General features: G+C 48.1%; 1 protein-coding gene across 1 annotated transcript; it reads left to right on the forward strand.

Moving 5' to 3' along the window:
* Nucleotides 1-580: 580 nt before the first annotated feature.
* LOC124469358 (IQ motif and SEC7 domain-containing protein 3-like) lies at nt 581-9,344 on the forward strand. Its single transcript, XM_047022593.1, has 5 exons — nt 581-645; nt 1,528-1,686; nt 4,590-4,682; nt 4,914-4,957; nt 8,798-9,344. Exons 1-5 carry the CDS (start codon nt 603-605, stop codon nt 9,254-9,256), a joined length of 798 nt encoding a protein of 265 aa, XP_046878549.1. The 5' UTR covers nt 581-602; the 3' UTR covers nt 9,257-9,344.
* The last annotated feature ends 2,750 nt before the right edge of the window (nt 9,345-12,094 follow it).

The following is a 12,094-nucleotide window of genomic DNA, read 5'->3' on the forward strand; positions in this document are numbered from 1 at the left end:
TTATTTCCTTCGAGGTCACTTTGAGATATGGAACACACTGTCATCACGTCGCACAGATTTAGTACATTTACTAGAATGGCTAACACTTAACCTTAATACACAAGGGCAAGTGGATGTTGTTGTGTTGATGTTGTTTTACTTACTCCAGTAATATGATTACCTTCTAGTTCCTGTGCGTACGTCTATATTGTATTATTCCGTAACATAATATACTGCACCAATATAAGTACTTCTAAAGTATAAACATGTCTTAACGGTTAAATCTCCAACTATAACCTTGAATACTACATTTATAACTTAAAAACTCAATGAGATCTTAAGGCAACGTTTTTGCTTGTCGATTTAAAATGGCACGTTAGGATTCATAGTTCACGCACTTCTGTCATCGAAAAAGCACAACATTTTGATTCAGTAGAATGCATCTGAGAGCGTGAAAAATGTTCATTTGTGAGGTTTATCAAGGACATTTGTACGACAGTGCGTGCATGACACCTCACCCTGCTTCACATTCTTCTTCTTCTTCTCTTCCTCCGTGTGTCTCTCAGATCCTGAAGCTGTGTCCTAAGAAGAAGAGCACAGCGGCCTACACCTTCTGCAAAGCCATGGGGCTTCTGGGGATGCACTTCCACCTGTTTGAGAACGAGTGTAAGTCAGCCCAAAGAGAGGCGTCTCACGTGGCGTTCCAGCTCGGCGCTCGCCTGGCAAACTTTCCCTTTTCCACATGCGAAACACGAGCGCTTTCTGTGTTCAAAGAGCGCGAGTTTAGGTTTGCGAAGCGACTGAATGCGAAACACAGAGAAACAACAGTGGCTTGTCATGATGAGACTCAGGGAGAGGTTGGTGTCGGGAGAGACAGTTGTAGGATTGAGTTGTTGTCACCGTGGCCCTGTGAGTGATGGAGAGACTGATTGTTTTATTGAATAAGACAGCAGTAGAGAAAAGAGAAATTGGAAATATAGTCATGTGTCTTGAGACCGATACCTACCGAGTCCAGGCCTGCTGTAGTCAAGCACTGTCTGGGTTCAAAAATCGGATGTTTATCAGGAGGATGTGTATTCATGCCGCCCGGACGGACAATGGCTGCTGTTGGAAAACGTGTCGTTGGAGAAAGAGACGGCGGGAGGGGGAGAGAGGGGAGACTACAGAATCAGCTGAGTGCAGCTCAGTGGAGTGAGGGAACAGTCACGATGACTGTTATTTCCCAGGAGAGTGCCTCTGCTCAGAGTTCTCTTTCGTCTTTGGGGGGGGGGGGGGAGCGGTATGCTGAATTAAAAAAAGCTTTCTATTACAAAGCCAGTTGTTGGAATGATCATGTGAAAATGTTTCAGACCGTTTCCTAAGTTTCTGTATACCTTTGAGATTCATCAGAGCTTTCTTCTGCGTTTTGCGGAGGATTTTAATAATTCATAAAAAAATATTTTGCAGATGCTTTTCTGCATTTCTTACAGCTTTGTTTACACTTTGTTTACACCTTCCCCACCCTGCTCCCATGGCTCCTGCATTTCTAACTCTGTCCTCCTCCTCCAGACTACCCCCACGGTATCACCATCCTGTCCCCGTTTGGCTGTGACAAGAAGCAGGTGCTTAACTTCTGTGCCCAGAGTGCTGAGGAACTGCTCAAGTTCCTGGAAGACCTGAAGGAATCCATCGCTGAGGTGTCTGAGATGGAGCAGATACGCATCGAATGTGAGTGTTGTTCACAACAAGGAGCTTAGGTGTGGCTGTTGTCCTTTAACAAAGCACACTGTCTGTGTGTGTGTGTGCCTGTCTGTGTGTGCGTGTGCCTGTCTGTGTGTGTGTGTGCCTGTCTGTGTGTGTGTGTGCCTGTCTGTGTGTGTGTGTGTCTGTCTGTGTGTGTGTGCCTGTCTGTGTGTGTGTGTGCCTGTCTGTGTGTGTGTGTGCCTGTCTGTGTGTGTGTGTGTGTGCCTGTCTGTGTGTGTGTGTGTCTGTCTGTGTGTGTGTGCCTGTCTGTGTGTGTGTGTGCCTGTCTGTGTGTGTGTGTGCCTGTCTGTGTGTGTGTGTGTCTGTCTGTGTGTGTGTGCCTGTCTGTGTGTGTGTGTGCCTGTCTGTGTGTGTGTGTGCCTGTCTGTGTGTGTGTGTGCCTGTCTGTGTGTCAGTGTGCCTGTCTGTGTGTGTGTGTGTCTGTCTGTGTGTGTGTGTGTCTGTCTGTGTGTGTGTGTGCCTGTCTGTGTGTGTGTGCCTGTCTGTGTGTGTGTCTGTCTGTGTGTGTGTGTGTCTGTCTGTGTGTGTGTGTGCCTGTCTGTGTGTGTGTGTGCCTGTCTGTGTGTGTGTCTGTCTGTCTGTGTGTGTGTGTGTCTGTCTGTGTGTGTGTGTGCCTGTCTGTGTGTGTGTGTGTCTGTCAAAGCACACCCCCGGTGAGCATCAGTTTCTTATCAGAGTTATCCAGGGCTCAGCAGTGTAGGCTCCCCTGGTCTCCTACTCTGAGAGAGGAGGGGGAGAAGAGGGGGGATAGGAGGGGGAGAGGAGGGGGAGGAGAGGAGAGGGAGAGGAGGAGGAGAGATGGGGGGGGAGGAGGAGAGGAGAGGGAGAGGAGAGGGAGAGGCGGGGGAGAGGAGGGGGAGGAGAGAACGGGGAGAGGAGGAGGAGAGATGGGGGGGAGGAGGAGGAGGAAAGGAGGGGGAGGGGAGACGAGAAGGAGAGGAGAGAAGCCTCAGGAAGACACGAGGGGTTTGAAGGTTGAGCCCCTGGCTAGGTGGCTTGTGTTCCACAGAGTGTAAACGAAAACATAAGAAAACACAGGACACTCTTTCAGCAGACACACTGTAAACACACTCCTGCAGATGGAGAGGAAGAGGGACTCTCTGAGACCCAGGCAGCTGAACCATCTAGACACCACTAGTCCCAGCCTATTATGGTCTGTTTTTGTGTTCTTTGCTGCACTGCGGCCAGACACACTTGTAGACAGACACAACACAAGAGGGGGAAAGAGGCCAGCACTCCTGAAAGCAGTCAGGCAGCAGAACTGTTTTAAAGTGGGTGGGTGTGTGTGTGTGTCTGTTTCTCTGTCTGTCACCAGGGGGTTGAGCACAGCACAGCCCCAGACTGGCAAGGCCTTGGCCAATAGTGTGTCCCAGCTGAGGATGGTGACACTCTGGAGAGCAGACTTTTAACACAGACACGCAGAAGAAACTCACACACAAACCAGCTATATCGTGTCCTTCTCTCCTGAGCGCTCTATTGCAAACATCCATGCACATTTTAGTGAGTCAGGGGTGCATGCTATAATTTGCTGCTCCCCGAAAATCAGACTTTGTTCTGTCATTTCTTTCGAGGGCGTTTTCTAATGCGAGTGCAGTCAGGGACATCAAAAACATTTAGCCATGGTGATTGGAAATGACAAGCAATTATCATCAAGTGGAGAGCCTAATTTGGAAGCAAGAGGGTGTGGGAGGGGGTTGGGGAGGTGGGGGGTGGATAGAGAGGGGAAAGAGAAAGGGAGGTGGGGGTGAAGGAGGCAGGGGGAATACAAAAGAGAGAGAAAGGGAGGGGGGTATGTGACTTGATGAAATGAAAGAGTCTTCTCCATGCTGATGTTTGACTCGTTGGTTTCTGTCGTGTTTTTCGTCTTCTGCCATTTTGCTGCCATTTAAGCAATGTCTTTGTCTGTCACTCAATTTGTATTAGTGCTGCTGTTACCGTTGACGCCTCTATTACGCTCTCTCTCTCTCTCTCTCTCTCTCTCTCTCTCTCTCTCTCTCTCTCTCTCTCTCTGTCTCTCTCTCTGTCTCTCTCTCTGTCTCTCTCTCTGTCTCTCTCTCTCTCTTTGTCAATTCAATTCAATTGAGCTTTATTAGCATGACAGTTGTTACAACCGTATTGCCAAAGCAAGAGGCACAACAACAGACAACCATACATCAACAACACCATTCAAAAACAACATAAGGAACGACAGTCAGTTTGGTCCGGAACATGTGATAACAACAAAGTGTCAAGAACACAAAACAACAAATCAAAACAAAAACAACTTAGCTATAGCTACAGTGATATGGACAACACATGTTACACATGTTACACATGTTACACATGTTACAAATAGAATGTCAAGGCAGGTCACATTACACTCAGGGTTTCCGCTTATTTCATGGCACTCTTCATCCCGTGATGGTGATGATGATGGTGATGATGGTGATGATGGTGATGATGGTGATGGTGATGGTGATGATGATGAAGATGAAGATGATGGTGATGGTGATGATGGTGATGGTGATGGTGATGGTGATGATGATGATGGTGATGATGGTGATGATGAAGATGATGGTGATGGTGATGATGGTGATGGTGATGGTGATGGTGATGATGATAATGGTGATGATGGTGATGATGATGATGATGGTGATGGTGATGATGGTGATGATGGTGATGATGATGGTGATGGTAATGATGATGGTGATGAAGATGAAGATGATGATGATGATGGTGATGGTAATGATGATGGTGATGAAGATGAAGATGATGGTGATGATGATGGTGATGATGATGGTGATGATGATGATGGTGATGATGGTGATGGTGATGGTAATGATGATGGTGATGAAGATGAAGATGATGAAGATGCTTGTCTGCTTTAGGGGAGCTGGAGAAGCAGCAGGGGGCCAAGGCGCTCGCCAGCAAGAATAACGGAACACAACTGGAACTCCGTGCCAAACAGGGCTCCCCATCAGGTGTGTGTGTGTGTGTGTGTGTGAGTGTGTGTGTGTGAGTGTATGCACCTCTGTGTCAAACAGGGATGATCAGGTACAGTGACATGGATTAAATCAATTAAAGTTAATTGGATCAATACACAAAGAAGAAACTTAGATATATACATACATACGCTACATATCATTTCCACATTCGTTCTTGTTTCGGGTGGCTGCCTGTTGATACGTTACAACCTTCTTGTGTTCCTGCAGGAAAGCCAGATCTTGAGGACAAAAGTGGTCACAATGCCGTTGAGGTAAGTGCTCAATAATAGGGCGAAGTCCAAACACAGGTAAGTAGGTTTTTGTCTATAATTACTAGAGTAGGAAAGGTTTAGGCACACAGCCACAGTTGCTAACTTCACGTAGCTTCTAGCTAGCAGGTCTGGTCTGTGAGAGCTAGTGGAAGTAAACAGGTGGGTGTAGAATGCAGCACACAGGTCCCTCCCAAAGGTTTGTGTGAATTATTCAATCCAATTAGGCTTTTATTGATCTTGAAGGAAATTGAAGCGTTCAGGTAACTCTAAACGCTTACAGAACAACCTGTCTTCACTTCCTACTTCGTGGGGACTACCCCTGTGGTCCTAGTGATGGAATAAGCTACTTCGTTGGGACTACCCCTGTTGTCCTAGTGATGGAATAAGCTACTTCGTGGGACTACCCCTGTGGTCCTAGTGATGGAATAAGAGTGTGACATAATGAGTGGTAGCTCACTCAGCAGTGCCAAGGCTCCGTGACAGTCCTGATGTTGGAAAGCTAGGTGGATCCGCTAGCTAGCTACCGTGCTTCATCAAAGCCCGTCTCCAAACCTTGGCTGCTTGTGCTGATCCAGGTGAGTGAGAGGAAGAGGGGACACACTCTGCACATGACCTCATCTCAGAGACAGAGGGTTTCAACTTCAAACTGTTTGTCTCTGGGTGCACACGTGTGAACACTCTTGGGCTCTAAGTAACAAGCTAGCGACCAGGTGTTTCACTGAGTAAAAAACTCTAATTTCTCTAGTGATCATCAATCTCCTCCCCTTTCGCACTCTGGAAAAACCTGAGCATTGTGCACCAACCCTGAGAGCTAAACTACAAGACCAAGAAGGATTTGCGATTACCATCGTGCTGGTGCAACCTTTCGTAGTCCTTTTCCTTCACTGTGTGAGGCGGGGGGGGGGGGGGGGGGGGGGGGGGGGGGGGCGACCGGAGTACAGAGCAAACTCATATGTCAGATCCTGTTTGACAAGTCCCAGCTGTGTGTTGCTACAGAGCTGGCTGTATTGGTTCTCCAGACAGCCCAGATCCTCTCTGAGCCCCTTGTGTCTCAGGCACATTCAATCCTGACCCCAATACACACCATGCAGTTAGAAAGCTCTGCTGACATGTACAGTACCAGGTGGTTTTAACAGCTTTTATTTCAATATGAATAGGCACTTCTGGGTTACTCAGTAAGAAATGATTTGGATGTTGGCGTGTTAGAGTACTGTGTGATCTCAGGTTTTGTATGTACAGCATATGAAACGCTTTTAGATGTCTTATTTACTTGTCAGATTGATGTTCTCACGGAGTAAGTGCTGTCTGGTAAAACAACAACAGCTACTCCTGGTAAAGAGTTTGAAATAAAGACCTCTGAGGATCCACAGGAACATCCAGCTGTGTCAGAGGTTTGACGAGAACAAAGATAACATTCAAATAAACACGTCAAATGTTGGATGAGGTGAAATCATCTTCAAGCACAAGCTGATGCAGCATCTCTCCTATCCCCTGGCTGTAGATATGGGGGTCTATGCGCCTCATCTGTGCCACCATCTTAACCAGCCCCCCGCTCCCCACCCTCCTCCAGCCCAACTAAATGTCACTGCCGCCCCCCTCCCGCCCCCCCCGCGCCCCCCCGGTAGGGAAAATGATCCGTCCCCACGCATCACTGTCCCACCTCCTAGAGATGAGATCACAGGCATCAGAGACCCGTCTGCACACACACACACACTACACATACACCACACACACACACACACACACACTACACATTCACCACACACACACTCCCACAGCGTACACACACACGCCACGCATACACCACACACACCACACATACACCACACACACACACACACTACACGTTCACCACACACACACTCCCACAGCGCACACACACGCCACGCATACACCACACACACCACACATACACCACACACACACTCCCACAGCGCACACACACGCCACACATATGCCACACACGCACACACACACACGCCATGCATACACCACACACACACACACATACACCACACATACACTCACACAGCGCACACACACTCAACGTTTCAGGGTTGTTGAACTCCTGCTCTAACAGACTCAGAGCATACAATATGGAGACTTGATTGCAAAGCTGTGAAGGGAAACAGGTTGAATGTTGTGCAATTAAATCCTCCTACAGCTGCTTTTCCCCTGACTGAGGGTGAGACCACTGAACTGGCATTGTGTTTCAGAACGACATCAAATAGTTTAACATCGATGCCATTCTGTCGGAGGGACACTGCTCTAAATCAGGTGGCCGTACATCGTAAGAACCGTACCAATTCCATAACGGCTTGGAAATCCTGCTTCAGGGAGGTACTCTCACTGGTGGAACAGCACACAGCAGCATACTTAATTAGAGACATTTGCATATCCACAGCTCTCTGCCTATCAGCACGCGGTGAATATGCTAAGGGCTTGATTAGTGCAATCCTCAGAGACTTGGTGTTGGAACATTCCAGAAGCGACTAACAGAATGTTGACTTTGCGGTTCCATATGTTTGGGGAACAGACTACACTACCCATGGTGCACTCCTGCCAGAGCATGCCGGTCTCATTAGCAGTGTTGCGGGACAGACCTGGGAGGCCTCTCTCGTTTCCATGGCACCCGTTGAGGTGTGAGACAACACAGTGACGCCCCAGCCCCTGTCTCTCAGAGAGACCCAGCACTGCCTAGAGATCCTCAGTCCCTCCCTGTGCTTGTGTGGTCCGTTAACAGGGAACAGATAAGAGGTTCTCACCCCTGCTTGTCATCGCCACATCTCAAAACACAGCTTCACCGTCCCCTCTGATTCAGTACAAAACACAAACACAAACATGCTGAAGTCAACCCTTTGCTAAAGGCTACATTGTTCAGTGTAGAATAAGGCAGCTGGTAGACAAAGACAACATTAGATAAGTATTAGCTGACATGAGGAGGAGGTAGACTGCCAGGGAGGAGACAGGCTAGCGCAGGGACATACCTATGTGTCACTGTGGAGGACACACCAGTAGCTGTGCTGTCAGGCTGTCTGGAATGAGGATGTAACTAGGCCTGCATTCTGATGTGTTCCCTGTGAGTCTGTGGATGTAGGCCCGCCCCCCACCTCCCTCTTCTTCCCCCACCTACCGACCCCCCTACCCCCTACCTACATGTTCTGACCCCAGCCCCCTCCTCTTCTGAGTTTGACTTGGTCCCCTCCCCTACTTCCCACCTCTGTGTTTGATGGGTTCCCCAGACGCCCCTCCCCCCTGTTCCCCAGCACCCGCCGCGCCCAGTGTTCCACTTCCACGTTCCACCACCACGTTCCACCTCCACGTTCCACCTCCACGTTCCACCTCCCCGCCAGAGCTGCACCCTGGTCTGGAGCGGACGACACAGCCGCCCTCTGTGTCGCCGTTGAAGCCACCAGCAAAAATACCCTCGCACCATCCCCCCTTTACTTCCCCCTCTTCCCCCCACGCTCCGCACCAGTGTCCCCAGCACCTGTTCTGAACCGGCCTCGGTCCCCCCAGCCTCCACGCCTGCCCCCAGCCTCCACGCCTGCCCCCAGCCTCCACGCCTGCCCCCAGCCTCCACGCCTGCCCCCAGCCTCCACGCCTGCCCCCAGCCTCCACGCCTGCCCCCAGCCTCCACACCTGCCCCCAGCCTCCACACCTGCCCCCAGCCTCCACGCCTGCCCCCAGCCTCCACACCTGCCCCCAGCCTCCACGCATGCCTGTGGTGTGATCTGTCTGTTCACCAAGAGGGCTTAAACAGCAACAACAACAACTGACCCGTGGGGGAGGAACCAGTCCTATAACATGTGATGCTGTCTCTGGCTGTTTCTAAACTAGGTGTCAATTCAAAACAGGCATCAGATGTACCAGCTCAGCAGCAGTATGCCGTGGAGCCCCGGGAGCGTGGCCCCTCCTAACCACCAGGGGGAGCTGTCCCACCGCCCCCAGCTTCAGCCCGCAGCCCCCACTGTGGCCGACCTGCAGCCAGAGACTCTCATCCAGTGCCAGCAGATCGTCAAGGTCATCGTCCTGGACAACAGCTGCCATGGCCGCGTGGAGGCTTTTCTAAGCCACACCCCCACCCACCACCAGCACCTCCACCACCAACACCTCCTGCAGGCCGCAGTGTCCACGCCCGTGAGCTCGTCTGTAGCGGGCGGGACGCAGAACATGGAGGGCCCCCAGCCCCCCCTGCCCCCTCCGCCACCCCCCTACAACCACCCCCACCAATACATCCCCCCAGACCCCCGCCTCTGCCTTCAGAGAACCCACAGTGGCTCCAGAAGCATGGTGTAAATAGACCCCTCCACCCTTATTACCACAGTACAAAATGTACATATATACATACAGAAACAGAGATATGAAAGAAGAAATATCACAGCTATATGCATATATTTAAGGATAAAAAATAAAATAAAAACAAGTACAGTTTAATTTAAAAAGAATATTACATAAACGTCAACTCAAAGGTTTTAAAGACGTGTGGTGTATCGAATAGTACTGAAGTGAAAAATAATAAAGTTTTACTTGATTCTATGTGTATTTTGAAATATTATGTAGTTTTAACAAATTTATATAACAGTTTTATCAGTTTTAACTCTGAAAGCTAGATGATGTTGCAGAATGATTTGTTCCTGTTCGGATCGCTAATAGTGAAGGTTAGTAATATACATCATAAACATTAGCATTAACAACTACAGCAACACACACTTTTAACTATTACAGAACACAAACTGTCTTACTTTCTCGAAGATGTGCTCATTCTACACAAAAACATTTCGGTTTTTCGCTTTTAGGGCCCTCACCTCGTCCCCAGTGTGTATCCTGTGTGTGTGCGTGCATTTGACATTGATTGAAAATGCGTGTGCCAAAGTCAAGACGTTCTCCAAGGGATGTACTCTACACTCCCGACCAACTAGGACTAGAAGAACTCTTAAAAACTAAAAAAAAAAAGAAATAAACTGCTTCAGAAAGCTTTCGTTTCTGCTTTCCTCTCCACAAGGAGCACAGACAGAACTCTCCTCTTGTGGTGTTTCAGCCAGTCTCCCTATCTCATCCTGCTCTCTCTGCAGTTGTTATTCATGTTGACGAGGTGCCCCCCCCCTCTCTCTCTCTAAAAGATATCTCTGATAATGTGTCTCTGTCAACGTTATGTCTGTAAAGTTGTTTTCTCCTTCAGTCGACTGCAAACACAGGCTCCTTACAGTCACACTGTCTCAATAAATCACCCTACCATAAAGGATGATGGGATTAGAAAGAAGGCAACCAATCAAAATGGCTTACTGCCAAACCAAAAGCCAATGACAGCCCGGGGTTTGGACAGACTCTGTTTGTTTTTGTTTTTTTAAGTGTGTCTGATTGCAGTTGCTATTGTAATATTCAGCTCAGGAATTCTTGACACATGTAACTGATGACGTGGGAATTTTAATAACGATAATGTGAGTTCAAATATTCTGGGATGGTTGAAGTTGCAAATTTCCGTTTAGTTTGTATTCATGGAGTATTACAATAGCGTAAGGAATATAGCTCCTACTCTGAGCTACGGTCTAACAATCTGTCCCATGTTAACTATCGTCTGTGTACACTCCTTAAGTTTGACGTGTGTACTTTAATAGTGATCTCTCTATTTAGTTAAGCAACAAGACCACTGTTCACACTACATGTAAGAGCATAAGCAGGGGGGAATCGTACTGTTAAGTCATCAAGTCCTTTATGCTGCTTGTGCAACAGATTTGTTTTGGTTTGACTTTTCGTACAACCTAGGGCAACAGGATCCACACCTACATCCAGTCACGTGGCAGTTCCCCATTGTTACGTCTGCAAATGTGTTCCATCATCTGTTTGGTTGAAGGTTGGAGGGAAAGGGTGAGGTTTTATCTCCTGGTATTTATTTTTGATCAAGCTTGCTTTTCAAATATCCCAGCCATACGGGGAGGCTACACAGGGCAGGAGGGCTATATTTTGCCCACCTAAATGCTACGCCAACTGGGTGTCCTTTATCTACAATAGGTTGTGGACTGCCCCCGTCTAGACGTGTCAATGTTTTAATCATGAGCCCCATTAGGTGAGGACAAACCTTGCTCTCCTCTGACCCTCATGCTCTCTCCTCTCTCTCTCATCAGCCAGGTTATAATTAAGGCCCACTGTTCCACAGTCTTTATCTCATATCGGTTGGTTGCTATTCTTCTTCCCTATATGGGCCTGCTTCCAACTAATGTGAAGAGCGAGGATCTGTAAAAAACAATCTATTTTGTTTCCATGTTACTGTGGGCTGAAAGGTTGGCTGTATGTGTGCGTGCATGTGTGTGGTTTAATGAGTTCCCATGGTACATGCAACAGCTTATTTGTCTTCTTTGTATGTACTTTTCTGCGGACATTTCTAAGGAGGGCGCGTGTGTGCGACTCTTTTCTTCTTACTGGTCTGGAAGTACAAGAAAATGTGATGTCACACGCTCCCTTCAGCAGAAACCCAGCTGTTAAATCTCTCCTTTTCTGGGGTTTATTTGATCTCTGTCGCCATCGATAATGTAATCTGTTACACAGCAGTTTGCAAAACAGTTACGCCCTATTGACCGACTACGTTGCAAGGCTGTAACAGTAATTCACAGTTGAATGAGGAACAAATGTATTCACCAAAGAAATGTGATCAAAAGCCTTTTTTTTTTTTTTTTGCCCTAATTCTGTTGTCAAATTAACATTCAGTACGAATGTGTCTCTGAAGCCAGGCATGACTTTGCTTTCTGCATCAGAGGCCTCCTGAACTGTGATTGCTTCATCTGAGTCTTGAGTACGTTATGTTGTGCATGATTGAATTTGCTTGGAGTCCAATTCCCAAGGGGGGAAACACGTCTAAGTGTGTGATCCCAAGATGCACCTGGATGCGAGAATCCCTGTCGTCATGGTGAAACTGCTGTCAGGTGTGTTGTCATGGTGAAACTGCTGTAAGGTGTAACCACCAGAAATTCTGCGTTCACCTGAATGTCACAGTCCAAGTCTTTGTTCAGACAGAAGTTTAAACAGATCGATTTAGGATTGTGTATTCATCTGCCTCTCCTAACGTAGGATAGGATCTGGAGGTACGATTCTTGCTAGTTGTCTCACCTTCTCCTTTTAAACATAGATGAAAGGGCTCTG

Source organism: Hypomesus transpacificus, chromosome 7, assembly GCF_021917145.1.
Source record: "Hypomesus transpacificus isolate Combined female chromosome 7, fHypTra1, whole genome shotgun sequence".
NCBI lineage: Eukaryota > Metazoa > Chordata > Actinopteri > Osmeriformes > Osmeridae > Hypomesus > Hypomesus transpacificus.

What these genes read in the sequence shown, in the direction of transcription:
- LOC124469358 (XM_047022593.1), top strand. Translation starts at nt 603, where the DNA reads ATGGGGCTTCTGGGGATGCACTTCCACCTGTTTGAGAACGAGT. An exon ending in CCACCTGTTTGAGAACGAGT is followed by an intron (nt 646 to 1,527) that starts GTAAGTCAGCCC and finishes CTCCTCCTCCAG; the next exon opens with ACTACCCCCACGGTATCACC. An exon ending in GTGGTCACAATGCCGTTGAG is followed by an intron (nt 4,958 to 8,797) that starts GTAAGTGCTCAA and finishes TTTCTAAACTAG; the next exon opens with GTGTCAATTCAAAACAGGCA.